The sequence below is a fragment of the Dermacentor albipictus genome, chromosome 1 (genome assembly GCF_038994185.2).
Source record: "Dermacentor albipictus isolate Rhodes 1998 colony chromosome 1, USDA_Dalb.pri_finalv2, whole genome shotgun sequence".
Lineage (NCBI taxonomy): Eukaryota > Metazoa > Arthropoda > Arachnida > Ixodida > Ixodidae > Dermacentor > Dermacentor albipictus.
Genome location: NC_091821.1, coordinates 483,800,057 through 483,821,326, shown reverse-complemented (window position 1 = coordinate 483,821,326; position 21,270 = coordinate 483,800,057). Strand labels below are relative to the sequence as shown.

At 48.4% G+C, this 21,270-nt stretch overlaps 2 protein-coding genes across 2 annotated transcripts in view; one reads left to right on the top strand and one right to left on the bottom strand.

The window, feature by feature from the left end:
• The window catches only part of LOC135901631 (uncharacterized), a 58,874-nt gene extending 55,617 nt beyond the window's left edge, over window positions 1-3,257 (top strand). The window contains exon 9 of the mRNA XM_065431488.1: window positions 2,944-3,257. Coding sequence (XP_065287560.1) covers window positions 2,944-3,011 — 68 coding nt within the window. The 3' untranslated portion in view covers window positions 3,012-3,257. The remainder of the gene's footprint in view (window positions 1-2,943) is intronic.
• A 9,420-nt stretch (window positions 3,258-12,677) lies between these two features.
• On the bottom strand, window positions 12,678-13,031 carry LOC139054557 (uncharacterized). Its single transcript, XM_070531685.1, has one exon. It carries the CDS (start codon window positions 13,029-13,031, stop codon window positions 12,678-12,680), a length of 354 nt encoding a protein of 117 aa, XP_070387786.1.
• Window positions 13,032-21,270: the final 8,239 nt, after the last annotated feature.

Sequence of the window (21,270 nt, the reverse complement as noted above, 5' to 3'; positions counted from 1 at the left end):
TCGTGAATGAGTTTTGGGCGACGTGGGCGTCCGGTATTTGCTCGTGCAGCCTCTAGCCGCGCTTTCGTGAGCACCGTGGCAGAGGAGGCACGTGGGGTGGCAATCGTGGTCGGTAAGGCCTTCGGGAGCGAGGGTCCCACACTGTGTACAGCGGTTTGGGTTAGAGTGGGGGCACACAGACAGCCGGTGGCCGATGGTGCTGCACTGCGGACAGGCCGGGATTGTTTTCTTTATATGGTCGAACGTACGTCGCCACGCAGTGGAAGAAGAGGAAGCGGGGGAGCTTCATGACTTGGAAGGTAACCACCGCCGCGGTGGAGTCGGCGAGCTTACGAACTGCAAGGATGGTCCCTTGGGGCTAGTGAAGTTCCGACTTCATCTTTGGAGGGATCTCGGCAGGGTTGACAGGGATAACCCCCTGAAAGTTTCCCCTGAAGGCTTGACGTGACCTCGGACGGGTAGCTGCTGGTCCCACACCGGCAGCTGGAAATCTCCGAGGAGTTGTTGTGTCTTGGGCATCACGGTGGTGCTGCAGATGATGATGATCTGGTCCCAGATCGGCCTCGCTTGGACTTGTGTGGTGGTCGGGTAACCCAGGTAAGTCCGCATTGCGTCGCCCACATGATTAGCCGGGGGAAAGTTTCGGAGCTCGCAAGGAATGCGAGGGTTGAGAACCACGATGTAGTCGTCTCGAGAGAGGCGAGGAGTCGGACGCGGATGCCACTTCCGTTGTTTCGCCGACGGCGAGGCAGCAGAAGTGCGCGCGGCGTCTGTGGGAAGCCGCGCGTGTGGTGCCTTGCGCAGCTCCGGTTATATAAAAAAGTTCAGTTTTGTTTTGCCTATTATTGCATGTTTAATGCGTGAATGTCACGTTCACGTCGTGAGTTTTCGTGGTTTTGCAACATCACATAGCGGAAAGGCGAAGTGGGCACAATCAGTAAACATTTTACCAATAGCGGTGGACTGATGGCGAAAAGTGTGTGCAATCGTAAGTAGTTATTTCTTTTTTTCTGTGTCTATTTATGCGTAATCAGTGTATGAACGTCATATGAGATTTAGGAGTTTTAGCGGTTTTCGTGATGTGGCTTCACAGACAGGTAAAGGGGCAAGTAGGTAACCCGAAACATGTTTCATCAATCGTGGAGGGCTGATGGCAGAAAAAGGGATAGAAGCAGTTTGGAATGGCTTTACGTTATAGTGCCCGTGAACTCAATAGCAGTACTGAGGAGGACGCACAGAACGAAGTGAAACTTTAGCTAATACTGCCATCTAAAGACGACGCTCAATCAGAAGCGACACCTTAGGCTTGCCTAACAACGGAAAATGGCACATTCTAAGGCGCTATAAATGGCCCAGGAATGTGCAGACTACAGTTGATGTATTTCACTGACTTCCACTTCCCTGCATTTCTTTTTTTACGAGCGGGATGGACAGACTTTCGCCTAAGTTCTGCGGTTGCGACGAGACCACCGAAAATATCCTTGACCCGTCCCCTGCTTCTAAGGGCCAGAGTAAGTCTGCACGTGCTAGCCGAGGCAGACTTGAGGACAAAGATGTCGCAGAACTTATCGGTTGACTGGTCTCGAAAGAGGTCGAAAGAATTTAATGGAAGCTGAACATGCCAGCTCTGCTATATGCAGGGCTTCCTGAGATGAGATGTTTGAGATGACATGAAGTGGAAAAGAATACCGGAAGACGAGTGTTCTAGAGAATCACGCTCACAGAAAGCTATAGAACCTGCCTATAGCAATCAAACTTTTCAACGTCTTTTGCATACACGGTCAACCCCTGTCGTCTGTGCATATACATTGCTTTCCAACACATGCTTTGCTTTTCTTAGGTACCCTTTCGTACTGCGGCATTTTAGGGAAGAAAACCACCAGCAGTTTGCATGCTTAACTTCTGAGCTTTTCCTCCTATTGATGATGTTGAAATCAAGTAGGTATGACGGATGGAGGAACCGTAAAATGATACCTGGGCTAAGCCTGAGTCCATCTACAAGAAAACAGAATGGGAACAAGATGTCATCTTTGATACTATGGAGTCATAAATGGCACGCACTTCTCTGAATTTTATTCACTGCCACTGGTAACTAACTCAACATCAAAACGGCAAGTTGGGCCAGTTGGTTGGCATTCATAGTAAGGTTTGTTACAGCACAACACAAGAGAGGAACAAAAGAAGGTATAAGGATGACAGCGCCGTGTCATCGTTTTATACTTCCTTTTGTCCCTGTATTGTGTTGCGCTGTAACAAGCCTTACTATGAACTAACTCAACTTTGACATCTTAACTCTCACTACTTAGTGGTTCCTGTCGTTCTTGTGGCGCTGCAAAATCATCTCATTCCCTGCATCTGCGTAACTGCCTAATGTTCATTGTTTTGTGTTCTGCAACACCATCATCATCATCAGCATCAGCCTGGCTACGCCCACTGCAGGGCAAAGGCCTCTCCCATACTTCTCCAACTACCCCGGTCATGTGCTAATTGTGGCCATGTTATCCCTGCAAACTTCTTAATCTCATCCGTTCACCTGACTTTCTGCCGCCCCTTGCTACGCTTCCCTTCTCTCGCAATTCATTCCGTAACCCTTAATGTCCATCGGTTATCTTCCCTCCTCATTACATGCCCTGCCCATGCGCATCTCTTCTTGATTTCAACTAAGATGTCATTAACTCGCGTTTGTTCCCACACCCAATCTGCTATCTTCTTATCCCGTAACGTTACACCCACCATTCTTCTTTCCTTAACTCGTTGCGTTGTCCTTAATTTAAGGAGAACCCTTTTCATAAGCCTCCAGGTTTCTGCCCCGTAGGTGAGTACTGGTAAGACACAGTTGTTATACACTTTTCTCTTGAGGCATAATGGCAACCTGCTGTTCATGATCTGCAACAGCAATGAGTGTTTAATGACGCGCCCTCACTTCTTATTTTGTCGTTGCAGGGCACTCGTCTGTGGAAACTCTTCGGCCCCAAGACTTGATTCGGCAGGAGCGCTATGGCCTTCCATAAAACAGGCTGCTGAGAGTGTGAACTCACCTAGGAAATGTATTATAGTTTATGCACTAAATATAAGATACTCCACAATATCAGCACAAAAGGAACCAAAAGGCATAACACATCCCGATGTCGTGTCGCTAATGCCCCTATTTTCATTTCGATTTAGCGCCGCATTTGTACGTATCAGCTAAAACGAATCATAGTCCACCAAACGATTGTAATACCATTGTAATAATTTATTACGATCTGCAATAAATTTATTCCAGCTAATACAGTTTTTACGCGATGTTCTTGTGCTGCGCTGTATTAATTTATGTGTTTTGTTTATGACGTACACTTGGCACTTTCCAGAAATTCCCTCTCCTGAAGCTTGCATCTCACTCGCATACAGAAATCCTTATTAGCGCAAAGACAAAGATGGTCAGACATGATAATTCCTAGTCCTGTTCTCTGTCCTTGTCATTTTATCCCTACTAAGAATCCCGGCCTGGCAGACCAGCTAGCCCCATTTACCGCCTTGTCTTCAGTCACCTTCCATTGCTACGTGAACAATGTTTTTAAGCGCCCGTTCCTGCAGCGAGCGTCGGCGTCGTACATCGTAACCGAGCGAACGAGCACCGTGAAGGATGAGAGCGAACGCAGAGCGTAGCGGAATACGAAAGACGGCGATAGCGAAGAGAGCCCGAAGAGGAAAGCGGAGGAGGAGGAGGGTGCAGCGGAACCATGAGGCGGAAAGCGATGGAGGAGGGTACATGAAAAGCGTGAGAATTAAAGCGTAGTGCAGCACAAGACGGACTATGTGGCCACGATGGCTACGAAGTGGCGCCAGAGTAGCATACGTCGTCTATTCACCAAAGCACTGCATGAGCGGAAATCTGTCTGCGGCGGCTGCTGCGAATCGCGCCCACGCCTCACCCACGCGCTGCATCTCGCGATCTCAGGATTAGCGAGGCAGTCGCGCCACATGGCGCTCCGCTTTCAATGCGGCCCACGATACAGATTGTCCGCGCCAGCCATTATATCGCATTATGAAGTGTCGTAATCGTCGATGAATTTTTTGTATACAGCATTTTTTTACCTTCGAAATTTACCTTAATTACGCCACTACATATGAATTATCTGCACGGTCGGGCATCATTTCAAGAAAAACAGAAAACAATCTGTTCACAAATAGATTGATTAAACTGACTAACATTTAACAAAGAAGCTTTACGGCGCCTGTTTATACTATAGAAAGTTAATTGGCGTCGTCATAATAGTTGTATTCCGTGTTTCCACATTTCAAGATGGCCATGTAGATCAAAATAATTGGCGTCAAAGTAATCGTTCAATTTACCTGATTACGCTCACAGCACCGCGAAGCGTGGCTGGCCATCCGACCCACTATGTTACGTAGAAGGTTGGCGAAAAATGAAGCAGCCGTCGCGCTTCCCTCTCACAACTATCTGGAGCCAATTAACGTTTCGCGCTGCTTCCGATCCAACGCATAGTCATTTTAGTAGCAGGGACGAGACGAGCGTACTGCCCTATAGCGCGATACGGGACATCAAAGCTTTAAATTACGCCGCCCCAATATGTCTGAGAAGGGGCGCACAGCAAGCCGCGCTTCGCGGTTCAGCGTGCATAATCAGGTAAATTGAACGAACAATTTGACGCCGATTATTTAGGTCTACTTGGGCATACTGAAATCTATAAATACGGAACTACGCTTGTTATGACGATCCCCCCCCTGCAACGTGTCTATATATATATATATATATATATATATATATATATATATATATATATATATATATATATATATATATATATATATATATATATATGCTCTAAGTTTCTTACGAAAGGTATAGTAGTGTAAAGTTTTACCTAGTCAACTAATTGCTTTGGATTTACTAGCGAATGACGTCCGCCTAGGCAGATACCTACACGTAGTGACGCAATTCTGGTGAATTTCGTAGGCTTTTGTTAAAACGCGTGTTCGAATTAATAAATATACTGTATTACCCAGCATGCCCAATAGCTGAGTATCCATAGTAGACTTCTCATAACTTGAAAACTTATGGACACATTACAACGAAAAACAGTTTCTTCTTTATAAGTGGAATGGGGAATTTCCATCCGCACAATAGAAAAATAAAGAAACATGGTTCGTCGTTTCCCGCAAACCACATATCACTAAACACAAAGAAACGCGCTCACATAAAGCCGAATTTCGGATCCGATCACTTTAGCCCTTCTGATTAGTGCTGCGCGTTGATTGGTCAATACGACCGATGTGATTGTTTCAAAAAGAATACATCTCAACGAACTATGGGCATCCGATGCAGTTCAGGCTCTGGCCGCAGGGTGCTACACGACATGGGAAAGAGCCAGACTGAATCAAAATTGAAATTGTCAATAATAAGATAGCCAACGCATGCGCGCTCGATTTGAATGCAAAATTCCGCGTTGAATTCATTGAATGCAAAAATGCGAAATTTCTTACTCTTTTCATATGAGCAAAGAAAACACGTCAAGAAATGCGTTTTTCTACAAAATCAGCAACGACGCTGATTTTGTAGAAAGCCTAGTGTACCATATCACCAAACCCATGGTGCCGAACTCCCTGTGCCTCGTGAACCCGCTATTGTGATTAAGTGTCTAGTTGGCTGCTGGCTTGATGGAACATAGTTATACTGGCGCGCCTTGAGCACGAGACACAGAAAGAGCGCACAGCTCACATACACCAAACTTCAACGGCGTTGGTCCTCTGTGTATTCTTTCTGTGCCCCGTCCTCAAAGCGCGTCGTTATAACCATGATCCATCAAGCCACTATTGTGGTTGCCGTGCGTTAAATTCTGTTCCCTGCATAGAAAAAAAGGACTTTCATAAGCCTCTGCCATTACACTTGCCATCAGTCAGTAGGTCCATCCCAATACACGTGAGACGCCTACATTAGGCAGCTAAATAGGTTTATCTGCCCCTACTTGTGTTTTAATGCGAAGCGTTCTTTTCCTCATTGTTGGCTGTTTGCGGTAGGGAGGTAGGTAGGCTGCTGACTTGCTTTGCTTTAAGAAAAATAAAATAATGCGTAGTCGATGAGGAAAGTGAACCTCCGACGTCGAGCACTGCAACCGTCTTCTCTAACCCCGGCTGCTGGTGCTAACTCATTAATGTGTAGTATTCTTTGGCAACTACCCCAGCAATATTAGTATCAAAATCGTATTTCAAACGCAAAACGCGTGACACATTTACTGTAGGAATGCACAGGGCTCCATAGAAAATACATGTGGCTGGAGTGAGCAAACTTGAATTTAGAAGTGTGGCAACCTAAATTTGGGGATGGATAAAATTTATTTGGTCTTGCAAGTAGCAATAATTAACCACTAAACGGGCCGCTCCCACGTCGGGACTGGAAGGCCAAGCCTCATGGCCACGTCGTGAGCCTGCTGGACAGCCCAGAATTGTTCATCCAGGTCCGATCTGCGAAGTCCAGCCTGCCACATGGACGCGTCCTTGATCGCCGAGTCTTCCATTCTTTCGCAAGACCAGAGCATGTGTTCGAGCGTGGCAAAAGCACCACAATCCTGGCAATAAGGCTCTGTATACGTCTCAGGATAAAACATGTTCAGCCTCTGTGGTCAAGGTAAGTACTGTTACGTTTCGCCTACGACGCGCGGTATAGCCGGCGCGGATGCAACGGTCGCCGAGGCTTCGTTCAAAGCGGCGGACATTTTGGCCCGTTCGGAGCTGCCGCAAAGCCTCCCCGCCAAGCGCGTCCAGGCGTGTTTCAGTGCCACGTGTCTTCGTGTGTGCGTGTGTTTGTGTGTGCCCACGCTTGTCAAAGCGCGGCAGCCGGGGAGAGGAGCTCCCCAAGTGTGAAGCAAGGAGGTCTGACCGGCGCCGGCCTGGCTGATGAGTCACTAGACTCGTCTCAAGATGTCTCTCAGCTCGTCCGTGCCCCGCCGTCACGTGGTGTCATCCCGTGACCTTCCTTCTTGCCCGCGACGCCAAGAGTATAAAAGCAGCTGCCCCCGGACGCCAAGAGAGAGGCTCCAAATTCTTCCGTCGAGAAGCGTGCTCTCCCGTCTCTCCACTTCGGTCGACCTGACCGGCAGCTCTTTTGCGATGCTAGAATAAACAAGTTGTTCTGTTAGCAGTCGACTCATGCTTTGCCAGGACCTTCGGATGCTTCCAGTTGTGCCCCAGGCCGCCAGGCCAACGCTACCCTTGGGGCTTGCGACCCATTTGCAACAACTCGTGCCAGCGGTGCGACTGCAATAACGGGTTTCAGCACTGAGGTTCCAACAGTACCAGTCTGTAGAAAGCGTAATGGAAGTGCCTGAGCCCTGTTTAGTTTAGGATGCGGCAAATCGTAAACCCTGCGATTAAGAAGGTAATACTTCGTGATCTCATTGTATGTGGAAAGGGAGTCTGTTCTCGGGGAGTACCGCCACGTCGTGGCGCAGGACAGAGCGGAGTGTAAGATCTCACGCTGCCTCATGAGCGGACTCATTGAGATTCGGAGGGACTCCCTCAATCATTCCTAGGTGAGCAGGGAACCAACATAACTAGTGTTGAGAGAACTTACAGGTCTGCATAATTTGAAAAGCAACCTCAGCCACCGAGCCCTTCTCAAAGGCCCTAACGGCCGACTTTGAATAACTTTGTACAAAAGGCCTGCGCCTGTCAACCAGGGCGAGCGCAATAGTCGCTTGCTCCGCGACCTCTAGCCTATCCTGCTAGTAACAGCGCAAAATATAGACAAGGGACGAGACAAGAAGACACCACAAGCGCTGACTTTCAACAACGTTTATTCCGAAAAAAACACGGCTTTACGTGGGAAGGGAATGTGTACCTCCAGAAACGCGGCGTCTGTATAGGGTCATGTATTGCGCCAGTACTTAGCGATTTGTTTCTTGCCCAGAAAGATAGATTACTTCAGAACGCCCTAACCAGAACAAACGTCCGGGAAGTCTTTCGGTATGTTGACGATTACTTGGTTCTATGTGATGGCTCTGGCACGAATTCAGATGACGCAGTTTCGGAGGCACTAACATGCTTTAGTCATGCGCTTCAGCCGCCTGCTGTTACCCACGAGGTCCCCACGCAAGGGTCTTTGAGATTCCTTGATCTCCGGCTCGAGCTCTCCAGAGGGAAGGTCTGCTGGGCCTATGAACCCAGAGGCGACAAGGCGCCACTGCCATTCGAATCAGCGCATTCAAAACTAGTGAAGAGAGCAATTGCAAACCTTTGTCTAACAAATGCGCTCAAAAAATCGTGCATCCACGCAATGGAACAACGTTTTCGTCGGCAGGTTGACCGGCTTACTAGGGCTGGTTACCCGTCGCACCTTCTTGTGTCCGTTGCGGAAAAAATGAGCAAGAACCTAAAACTCGAGCGTGCCCATGGCGAGCCAGGTAGCGAGAAGCCAAAAGAAAAACGACGGACCGTGGCCCTGCCATACGTGCACAACCTATCTCACCGCCTGAAAAAGATTGGGCGAAAAGCTGGAGTCAATGTAGTGCTTACTGCCCCGAAAAAACTAAAAAGCCTCTGCCGACGCGTCAATGCTGAAGAGCCGATAAACCAGGAAGGGTGCACGACTAATCACCAGAATCGTTTTGTGGAGTGCGCAGAAGCCGTTGTGTATTCAATACCTCTGAAATGTGGAAAAAGGTATATAGGGCAAACTTCTAGATGCACAAATGAGAGACTGAAGGAACATAAACTTAGCGTCGAACAGGCTAACAGGAATCTAGGCATACATATCAGGGATTGCCCCTCCAAAGATTGCGCCGCAGAATTTAGACGCTGTAAAGTGCTGAAGAAACACAATGACCAGCTGGTCCGGGAGATAATTGAGGCAGCCGAGATTACCAGACTTCGTGATCAATGCGTTAGCACGCCGTCCTTGTTACTGACAAAAAAAGAACTTGAGCTTTTGCACGTGCAACCGCTATCTTGAGTGCATAAAAGAAAAAAGTGCTTGTTTCACATGATGTGCGATCACGTGACTGCGACACATGAGGGCAATGTTTATAAAAAGCCGTGTTTTTTTCGGAATAAACGTTGTTGAAAGTCAGCGCTTGCGGTGTCTTCTTGTCTCGTCCCTTGTCTATATTTTGCGCTGTTACTAGCAGGATGGAAAACCAACAAGCCCAAGCTGCTATTCTAGCGAAATACATTTCTAGTACCTCGGGCCCTTTCCAATGTTTCACTCTCGACTTCCCAGCACTCATTGCCCTCATTGTCAACGCTGTCTGCCGAGCGAGAACCATGTCGTTCTGCGCACGTATGAAGATTCTTCCGCCGGAAGTAATTGCCCTCTTTGGAGGACATGCACCCTCTGATAGCCACGGGCGAAGATGCTTGAAGATTCTAAAATCTGAATGGTACCGCCAGGCCCGTCTGTACAGGGACTGTTTACGCCTACGTCTCTCCAGCTGCACCTGGCAATGGCGGGATACGTTGCGCGTCATCGACAGGTCTACCGAGGCTCTGTGGAACGTCATCCTGGCGAAGCTGCGCACCGACACTACCCTGAAACGAAGAGCAGCAGAAACACGGACGCCTGGAAGCAGTGTCCATACCAGCGGAGTCGAGGCTCTGCCTCACTCGATCCTGGAGGTTCTACGTCATGGACCGAAATTTGCCGTCGAGCCGAGGACTTCTACACCGGAACTATTGGCAATGGTGCGACGAGTTGCGCGCGCAGGGCCAGAGTCTGAAAGTGCCAGGTGCCTGTCCGACGGAGTCGACGTGGTTGCCCGTTGCAAAATGGGCACAAACCGCCTACCTGTGCGACAAGTGGTGACGTATTTGAAAGAACATTCCCTCTTGTTGCTTACTTCTGACAAGGAGGGGGGCTTCGCTGTGATGCCGAAAGACGTCTACCAATATAAGGCGTTAGAGGCCATAAGTCCTGTTTTTAACAGTCATGAAAAGTCTGTTCTGCGAAAAGCAAAGTCAGCTGCAAAGAAGCTATGCGGAAATCTCAAACTCGACCGCCTTGTGCGTAGCATCGAAACTAGCAAAAAATCATCCCTTGACATGTTTTTCACTGTAAAAACGCATAAACCTGAGTGGCCCCTGCGGGTTATAGTATCTGAGAAGGGCACCTGGCAGAAAACGATTGCCCTGTTTTTGCAAGAAAAACTAAAGCTACTAACTGTTGACGATCCTTTCCAGGTGAAATCCTCAGACGCTGTAATAAGGTTTTTAAAAGACAATTCTAGCACTGACTTTGCAGCATGCTCTGCAGATGTTAAAGATTTATATTATTCGATCCCCCAACATGAAATTTTGGAGTGCGTGGAAGAATGTATAGATGCACACGGTGCTGTCGCTTTTCAGAACGCCTCCGGGGTTTCAACCGGTGGGTTCCTGGAACTCCTTTCTGTATACTTGAAATCCACTTATGTTACGTGGGAAGGGAATGTGTACCTCCAGAAACGCGGCGTCTGTATAGGGTCATGTATTGCGCCAGTACTTAGCGATTTGTTTCTTGCCCAGAAAGATAGATTACTTCAGAACGCCCTAACCAGAACAAACGTCCGGGAAGTCTTTCGGTATGTTGACGATTACTTGGTTCTATGTGATGGCTCTGGCACGAATTCAGATGACGCAGTTTCGGAGGCACTAACATGCTTTAGTCATGCGCTTCAGCCGCTTGCTGTTACCCACGAGGTCCCCACGCAAGGGTCTTTGAGATTCCTTGATCTCCGGCTCGAGCTCTCCAGAGGGAAGGTCTGCTGGGCCTATGAACCCAGAGGCGACAAGGCGCCACTGCCATTCGAATCAGCGCATTCAAAACTAGTGAAGAGAGCAATTGCAAACCTTTGTCTAACAAATGCGCTCAAAAAATCGTGCATCCACGCAATGGAACAAAGTTTTCGTCGGCAGGTTGACCGGCTTACTAGGGCTGGTTACCCGTCGCACCTTCTTGTGTCCGTTGCGGAAAAAATGAGCAAGAACCTAAAACTCGAGCGTGCCCATGGCGAGCCAGGTAGCGAGAAGCCAAAAGAAAAACGACGGACCGTGGCCCTGCCATACGTGCACAACCTATCTCACCGCCTGAAAAAGATTGGGCGAAAAGCTGGAGTCAATGTAGTGCTTACTGCCCCGAAAAAACTAAAAAGCCTCTGCCGACGCGTCAATGCTGAAGAGCCGATAAACCAGGAAGGGTGCACGACTAATCACCAGAATCGTTTTGTGGAGTGCGCAGAAGCCGTTGTGTATTCAATACCTCTGAAATGTGGAAAAAGGTATATAGGGCAAACTTCTAGATGCACAAATGAGAGACTGAAGGAACATAAACTTAGCGTCGAACAGGCTAACAGGAATCTAGGCATACATATCAGGGATTGCCCCTCAAAAGATTGCGCCGCAGAATTTAGACGCTGTAAAGTGCTGAAGAAACACAATGACCAGCTGGTCCGGGAGATAATTGAGGCAGCCGAGATTACCAGACTTCGTGATCAATGCGTTAGCACGCCGTCCTTGTTACTGACAAAAAAAGAACTTGAGCTTTTGCACGTGCAACCGCTATCTTGAGTGCATAAAAGAAAAAAGTGCTTGTTTCACATGATGTGCGATCACGTGACTGCGACACATGAGGGCAATGTTTATAAAAAGCCGTGTTTTTTTCGGAATAAACGTTGTTGAAAGTCAGCGCTTGTGGTGTCTTCTTGTCTCGTCCCTTGTCTATATTTTGCGCTGTTACTAGCAGGATGGAAAACCAACAAGCCCAAGCTGCTATTCTAGCTCTAGCCTATCAGTCCGAACGATAGCACCGTTAACGACACTGCCATCATCGTACACTACAACTACGGTTAACACCTTCCTCTCCTCATTAAAAGAAGCATCGATGAAGCCAACCTTCTGACTCTCATCACGAATGAGTCTCACCAGGCAAGCCCCCCTGGCCTTTCTTCTACCCACATTTCGCTCCGGATGCATGTTCCTGGGAACCGGCTTAACGTGATACCGCTCACGGACCTTCAAGGGAATACCGACGTGTAGCTGCGAAATCTTCTCCTGAGGAACACCTAACTCAGAATCTGCCGACCCGCGCTAGTCATAGAGAGACGCACCATCTGCGTCCTAGCCTCAGCTACATCATCCAATGTATTATGAATGCCCAGCTGGAGAAGTCGGTCGTTGCTGGTGCACAATGGCACTCCCAACACTTTCTTGGTAATCTTCGTAATCTCCTTGTCAAGCTTCTCCTTCTCTGATGGCTTCCATTTGTACATGGCCGCCACATAAGTAAAGTTACACAAGACGAATGCGTGCGTAAGTCTAATCAGACTATCCTGCTTCGACCCCGTCTGCCTGTTGGCCACCCTCTTCACTAGGCGTACCGGATTTTCTGTCTTGGCAATGATCTTCTGGATCGTCAGCGTGTTGGCGTCGTTTCACTTCGGTCCCCTTCTAGTAGGACTCTACAGCAACAGCTCCTACTTGGAGGGGGAGCACCTTAACTACGTCGCGCCCGAATAAGTCTCGGTTACATCTACCGCATCCTGCAGAACACTCTCGATATAGCCCTAACTGCCCCCGGGACACCATATGGCCACGTCATCTGCATACATGGTGTGCTTAATACCCTCAATCTCCTAGAGCTTCCTGGCCAATCCGACCATGGCCATATTGAAGAATCTGGGCGAGATGACGGCCCCCTGAAGAGGGTCCTAGCCTCCAAGATTTAATGTCTTTGACTCCACCTCCACAACCCTCAGGGTTGTGGTCCTGCCTGACAGGAAGGACCCAACATAGTCATGAAAGCGCCCGCCGAGGCCAAGACCGGAAATGGACTTAAGATTATAAGAGTGCCGAACGTTGTCAAAAGCCTTCTCCAAATCCAGCCCTAGGATGGCCTTAACGCCCCTTCCATCTCCGTCAATGACCTGATGCTTGATAAGCTTCATTGCGTCTTGAGTCGACAGCCCGGCCCGAAAACCAATCATAGTGTGGGGGTAGACCTCGTTCTCCTCAAGGTACCTTGTAAGCCGACTAAGCACCGCATGCTCGGCCAGCTTGCCCATACACGAAGTGAGCGAAATAGGCTTTAAATTATCAATGCTCGGGACTTCGCCTAGCCTTGGGAATCAGCACCGTGAGAGCTGTCTTCCACTGCTCCGGAACCAACCCATCTCTGCACAAAGCGTTAACCTCCCCGGTAAGGTAGACCCGTTCGATCGACCTATCGTCCAGGTTCTTCAAAAGCTTGTTCGAAATTCGGTATGGTCCGGGAGCCGACTTGCTATTAAGGTTGCGCAAAACCGTGCTTATCTCGTCCACAGAAAAGTCCTCATCTAGGGAAAAGTTGTCCTCTCCGGTGTACACCTGCTCCGTCAAAAGAGCATGCGGGTCCGCAACAGGAAGGTATTTGTTGGACAGCTTCTCAACCAGCTCTTCCTCTGAGGCAGGCCCCACTGCTTCGTGTACAGCTCTAGCAAGGACGTGCCCCTGACTAACTCTCGTATTGGAGTACAGCAATTGCTAAGCCCCACGATCTCCCGTTACGCACCTGCTCGTCTACCGAGTTGCATACGTCATCCCACTGTTGCCTAGACAAAAGATTACAGTGCTCCTCAATCAGCTTATTCAGCTCGGAAATTTTTTTGCGCAGCCTGCAATTAAGCCGCTGCCCCTTCCGCCTAGCCAGCACAGACCGCTTGGTTTCAAACAGATGGGCCAGCTTGATATCAACACTATCACCCCACAAATCCGTAGTGATCTCCTCCGTAGCCACTTTCACATCCTCCCTCACCTTGGTGATTCAATCCTCCAGAACGGCCGGTGCAGGCCTTCGAATTCCTTCCCCCTTTTTCCTCTCTCCTCCCGGATCATCCGAAACTTATCCCTGTCTATAAACGTTAACGCCCTCACAGGGGACCGTGATCAAGAAAAGGAAATTTACAGAAGAATACAGATGGGTTCGAGTGCGTATGGCAGGCATTGCCAGATCCTGACTGGAAGCTTACCCCTATCATTGAATGGCCGATCCAAACATATGGGTCAGAAACTTGGAGGTTGACAATGAAGCTCGATAACAAGCTAAGGACCACGCAAAGAGCGTTGGAACGAAAAATGTTAGGAGTAACGTTGAGAGACGGGAAGAGAGTGGTATGGATCAGAGCAAACGGGGATAGCCAATATCATAATTGACATTAAGGCGAAGCACCGATTGCGATAGAAAATTGTTAGATAGCTGCACGGAGTAATTATAGTAGCTTTATCGACCGTATAAGCTTGTAAACATTCACTTACTAACTAAATTAGCAATGATACAATACGTAAGCGTGACTCAATGAGGACGTAGAAAGAAACAGACACACAGAGACAGCGCTGTCTTTGCGTGTCTGCTTCTTTCTACGTCCTTGTTCAGTCACGCTTACCCATTATACCCATACTAAATTACTACACATACTACAATACTTACCCATACTAATTTAACCAGCACGGTGTCACGCGCGTTGGTAAATATGAACACATCTCGCTCTATGAAAGCGGAAACTGTATGAAACCGGTGCAGTTAGGAATCGCGGCAGGAGCCGCGAGCCAATTGTCCTCCGTGCATCTGTCGCTTCAACGTGAACGAAAGGTGGAACGCACAGCGCATATGAAGCTACCAGCACTACGCGCACTCTGCAAACATCGCAGATCGTTTTGAAGATGAGGCCTGCGCGGGCGCGCACTTTCGCCACGTCCCAGACCGCTTTCAAAGAACACGAGCGCCGGCGACGCGTCTACCACCACGTCCGCGATTCGCGTGGCCAACGCCGTAGTAGACGCCGTGGTTGTGTCCACTCTGTACGGAGCAGCGGGCGAGGAGGACATTGAGGCACCGCAGCAGCCGCCGTAGAAGAAAGCCCCTCCTCCCTCGCCTCAACCCCCTGCTTCGCGCGCCACAGAATAGGGCAGGCATCCGGGCCACGTTCCTCGCTCTAGCAAAAGATTGAACCGCGTTCGCCGGCTCATCCTCACACGCTTTCACTCAAGCGGAACCTCACGGCGATGGCAGAAACCCGCCTGGAGTGTCCATATAATTGCTATCGCAATAAAAATTCACTTGCATTTCTTCAAGCCTCTGTTCTAGGGCGGTTTCTGTGTGAGAAAAAAAATAGACACACCATGCGCAAAGTGAAGTTTGTTAGGTGAAAGGCAGTGCTCGAGTCGCCGCGCATACCAGATGCCAATAGAGACACGTCATCGCCTGCTCGTCTCCATGAATGTCGCGAGTGGCCCAAGGCATTGCATTTCTAGCGCGTCGCTTCTATGTAAACTGCGGTAACACGCTTAAAAAGGGAATCACATTGTTGTGACTTGTTCGAGGCGGGTAAGTCGTCTCACGCAGAACATGTAAGCTGGGGCATCAGGGAGCGAGAAGTGAGAGAGCTGCCGCCTGGTGCTCTCCTTCACTCCACGCGCATCTTCTTTAACAGATTCTGCGCTTCGGACCAAAGGAAGAGGGGAGGGGGGGAGTACGCTATAAGTAAACGTTGTCTCGTAAATACTAGCGCGGGCTCGGGCTTTCCCGGAATTGTTAGGCTTAAGCAATAGCTGACAGGCCTAGGGGCATCGTGCGCAGGCCGGGCCTGGGCCTCAGTCAGGCCGCTAATAGACCCAGGCATTAGCGTTAATAGCTCAGTAGAATTACTTGCAACTGCGCAAAACTGAACACTACAAAGAAGGTATACCTAATAAAGTTTCAGGTCAGTCATGTCTGTCTGTTTGTGGGAAACTCGGCGTAGGCAAGCCATGGCACAGCAGTGATACGGTGCACAGATTTGTGTATATTGGCGGAGCTCTTCGGTCACTGGGAAAACGGTACCAATGATCGCCGGAGCCGACTATACGCCCCGACATTAATAGGCTTAATAGGCTCAGGCATAGGCCCAGTAGAATTACTTGCAACTGCGCAAAACTGAACACTACAAAGAAGGTATACCTAATAAAGTTTCAGGTCAGTCATGTCTGTCTGTTTCTGGGAAACTCGGCGTAGGCAAGCCATGGCACAGCAGTGATACGGTGCACAGATTTGTGTATATTGGCGGTGCTCTTCGGTCACTGGGAAAACGGTACCAAAGATCGCCGGAGCTGACTATACGCCCCGACGTATTAGGATTAGAATGCATATCCTACATTAGGAACTTTTTATTATGCCCTGTCATCGGGGTAGTGATCCGGTCATGATCCATCATCGTCATACAGTCATCATCATCCTGTTGTAGTCGTGCAGTCTTCTGTAACACTGTTGTACGATTGCCATTCCAGAAACGTTATCGAATAGCCATTATACCGTCGTCATCATACCACGTTCTTTTTTCATCGACGACATTCCTGGTCTCACCATAACAATGCGGTCGTCATTCAATCGTGATCACGCCGCCATTGTCATGTGCGCCATCGTCCTGGTCACCTTACAGCCATTGTGACGCATTTGTTGTCATACCCTCGTCGTGCTCTCGTCGTCGTCGTCCTGTCATCGCCAGTCCAGCTTCGTCATCCGATTCTCGCCGCACCACCGTCGTGACGTCACTGTCATGACATTGTCACCGTCATGCTGTTTTCGTCACGCCATCGTCGTCATACAGTTGTTGTCATTCCATTGCCGTCATGGCATCGCCGCCATACCGCCTTCGTTGTTCCTTCGATGCCATTCCTTCTTCATCAATCTATCGTAATTGCGCGGTCGTTGGCATGCAGTTGTTGTTATCCTGCCATAAAGTTCGTGATCGATCCTGACGAGCGAAGGTTTTCACAAAAACAGGGTATGTCGAATATAGCCGAAGCAATGGAAATCTCAAAACAACCACTACGTGTTCTAAATAAAGGTGCTTTCGGTCATGCGGTGTGTCGCATGAGTGCTAAGGATAGCAATAGGGGCTTGTTGGTACGGCATATCTTATTTTGTTATAGCGCAAGCTTGACACGGACAAAAGGAAGGCACATCAGACACACACAGCGCTGTGTGTGTCTGATGTGCCTTCCTTTTGTCCGTGTCAAGCTTGCGCTATAACAAAATAAGGCATGAGTGCTAATCGCACTAGCTTCAGTGGTCACGTTGAGATTGCTTTTACAGGAATGTTTTCGTCTTCGTCACGACAGAAAACTGTGGTCAACATTGCTTCCAGGTTATTAAGGCCTCACATTGACCACTCAAATATTCGTACTGCAATGGCGTTGAAGTGATTGTAAACTGTTTTTACGTTGAGAGACTCGCGGCAAAACGATTCCCTAGATGGCCTTCAGTTGCCCAAAATATCCTTCTTATAGAATACGTTGCCCCGAGCGGAATCAATGAAGCAGATTTAAAAATGGCTCCATTTTTCAAGAGAAAAACACGCGTCATAAGGCAGTGTCGTTAACGGTATCCCCTTCTGCACAAGAATATGGAGATTTCAGGGGTCATTAATGTGTCACTTTGTATTTCCTTGTACGTATTCATTTCAATTAAAAACAAAATGCGACAAATTTTGAGCACGTTCCTACAGTATTGAAATGAACAGGGAGCAAATAAATTTCTAAATATTCATGCGCAAACTTATTGTCTGTAAAGGAATAGTGCAACTTGCTCCTGGTTCCCATTTATTTCTTCATTATTTTTTCAAGCAAAATGAATTCTCTGCCACAGTTTATCGCATTAGTAGTCCATTATTAACTTTGAACTTTCAAGTTTCCATGCTTCATATATAAAGAGTTTAGGCCAACACGTATGCTGAAAATTTTGCAACCTCGGTGAAAGAGACATGCAAACGAAAACAGAACGAAGAAAATTTAATCTCGGATCTCAGTGCATATTTTAATGCACCGCGACCGCGTCCGCCGCCGCTTCGATTGGCCTGGTCTCGCTCGCTCCGTCCGACACTATGTTGCTGCTTGTGATCCCTGCCAGCGTCGGAAAACACCTCAGGTGCTACCTTCCGGTCATCTCCAGCCGATCACCGTCCCCGTGGAACCGTTCTTTCGCGTTGGATTAGACTTCCTTGGTCTATTTCCCACGTCATCCTCTGGGAACAAATGGGTAGCCGTCGCAACTGATTACGCCACCCGATACGCTATCACGTGGACTCTCCCTATCAGTTGCGCCACTGACGTGGCGGACTTTCTCTTGCGTGACATTATCTTAGTGCATGGCGCCCCGCGACAGCTGCTTACTGACCGTGGTCGTAACTTCCTCTCGAAAGTTATCGCCGACATTGTGCCTTCCTGCTCTATTCAACACAAGCTGACTACCTCATATCCATCCTCAAATCAATGGCCTGACAGAGCGGTTAAACCGTACTCTTATACCGACATGCTGTCCAAGTACGTTTCGAAGGACCACCACGACTGGGACGTTGCCCTTCCTTACGTCGCATTTGCTTATAATTCTTCCCGGCACGACACCGCCGGATTTTCTCCATTTTGTCTACTCTACGGTCGCTAACCAACCTTGCCCCTTCACACGGTACTTCCTCCTGCTGCGATCTCAACAACCGAGTATATGCGCGACGCCGTCGCCCTCGCCGACCATGCACGCCAGCTTGCCCGTGCTCGACTGACGGACTTGCAAACCACGCAGCAGCGTCAGTACAACGCCCGCCACCGTGACGTACAGTTTTCACCTGGTGCACTCGTGCTCCTGTGGTCGCCCTCTCGTCACGTCGGACTTTCAGAAAGGCTCCTTTCGCGATACACAGGGCCCTACCACGTGCTGCGCCAGGTGACGCCTGTAACGTACGAAATTGCTCCTGTGAGCTCAACCTCGTCATCTACTCTGGCATCTAGTGATGTCGTGCACGTCAGTAGGCTCAAGACCTACTACACTGCTTCAGACTCCGGCCTTTAGTCGCTCCGGGACGGCGCTTTTGCCGCCGGGTGTAGTGCTACGGGATAGTATTTCCAATGACGAAGAGCCGAGCAGTAAGAAGACGACGACGACGATTAGAAGCTAGCGCGGGCGGTTGCCTCTTGGCCAAGCGCAGCGTATTTTCTTGTAAATATACTTGTACATAGCTTTTCGTCTGCGTCTTCCTACGTAACAATATTTTCACTTGTTTAGTTGCTCAATCATGCTGTTCCCTAACTTGTATATGCACATGTATTGCTTTCTCCGTGCGGGTTCCTTGTGAACTTACGTGAACAAAGAAACACCATATCGGGAAAAAAACTATGGTGCCTACAGTTTACATGTAATGTGCTTACATACGTGTTGAAACAGAACTAGATAGTCAAATTTGTTCTATTACTTATAGTATGAACACGGATGATTATATTGTCGACTGAAAAACTGACACCATTAAAAAAGAAGTGGAATAAATCAGTAAAATATGGCGTGTTCCGTGGGACCATATTAATGCATGCCATGGTTTTCAATTTAATGAAAACTCCTAGTAGTAGTGCATTGCCATATTCCTGAAAGACATTAGACCATCGTGTTTAAATTTACATTTGCGAGTAGTTTATTAGGTCTCGTTACACCACTGCACCTTGCAATGATTATGGAGAATCACAAGTGTGTTGAGTTGGCTGGCGGTGGATTATGGAAGTGTTCACCTATGGCTTCGCTATATATTTCCGCACAGCTATTTGGAAAGCGTAGTATGGTCGCCCATATCAAACTTAATAGGATGAGCACGGTGAGCAGACAATGTAATTTTTTTTGCCTTTTACCTGCTCATTCCTCTAACACGGAAACTTAGGCACAAAACTTGGCGCAGTGAAATCTCTCTATTCTAAATAATAGTCAACTTCTTCTATATCCTTCTTCCTAAGAAGTAGACAGGCGGTGAACCCATCTCAGTGGTAGTTTCCTCCCTGTTCCTTCAATCTTTGCCTCTCTGTCTATTGTATATGTGTGTTTTGAAATCGAATAATTGAATAATCGAAGAATATACTGCATGTGTTCGACCAGCATGTTCACAACAATTGAGAAGTCCCCTATGCTTCGTTTAGGCTCAGCATCTGATAGGTCGAACCAAACCGCAATAGGCGGGCCAGGCCGGCCGGCACCGGGTACAGGCCTTGTTTGAAATCATTGGACCGGGTTAGGCGGCTAAACGTATGGTGAACGTATGGCACTTCCGGTCTCGGGCAGGGCGCAGGCCTGAAAAAGAAAGGACGGTCGATGCAGTACTCTGTGGTGCACCAAGAAATTTGGCACCCTTCTGTCACGCTCATGTAGACGTGACTAGTTCCTCGCAAATGGCACAGGAGTGCTTGCTGTTTATCTTAGCCTCGCACTCGGCTGTGATACTGTGTACCTCACGTCTCCAGCGGTAACAACGCGCAACGGACGCGTCCTCATTGCACCGCTGTTGTAGGCATTTTTCATTAGTAGCAGCTCCGCCAGAGTACATGCGTGCATACTGTGAACATTTCTTGATTCCTTGTTATCGTCCCACACTTAGCCTCTTCACCTGCCTTCTTTAAACGCTGCCATTTACGCTGCCCAAAATTTGTTGTCTGAAAAATTGAACACGAGTAACGTTTCAGCTTTTACGTGGGCCTCTGATTTATTCTTGTGATGCAATCTGCGCAAGCCTGTAAAAAGCCTCTAATCTGGGGCACCTATAACGTAAACCTATTCCAAACTTTTCTATTCCAGTTCTGCAATCAGCCCTCTCCGATTGGTCAAAAACTTTTTCGAACCACCCCTACTTCGCCTGTCTTTCACGCGACGTCACGAAAACCGTGATAGCTCCTGATCTGATATGACGTGTACACACTGATTACGCATGATTGTACCGAACAAAAGAAAAGTAGTTATTTCTCATTCGACGTCTTTTCGCAATTAGCCCTCGGCTATTGGTCAAAAGTTTTCAGGCTGCACCCACTTCACCTGTCTGTCACGCGACGTCACAAAACCGCGAAAGCTCACCGCGTCAATGTGACGTGTACGCATTAAAATGCAGTAATATGCCGAACAAAAGTTAATTTTTTTTCTGAATAGTCGCAGGCTGTCCCGTTCCCAAAGGAATAAAAGATGGCTCCCGCCGATCACTCAGGCACTGGCTACTCGCACCTGCCGGTGAGCGTGGGTTTATGTGTATAACAAAACTTTCTGCGTGGACGTGTAACGTTTTCGAGCACTTTCCGCACGTTTACGACCTCACTCTGCCAACTCTTCCATGCTGGGCATCCGCTTTATCGGCATTCTTATCCTTCCGTTGCCCGCCGCCGCGATTTTCGACCAGCCACCGCAAGCTAAGAAAGGGAAAGCGGACCAATCGTAAAGGCCTGCTCCAACCCCTTCATTCGGTATCTATCTTCAGTGCGCTGGCTCGGCCCCATCGG

Excerpts from the sequence above, each read along its gene's own strand:
- LOC139054557 (XM_070531685.1), bottom strand. The coding sequence starts at position 13,031 with ATGGGCAAGCTGGCCGAGCATGCGGTGCTTAGTCGGCTTACAAGGTAC.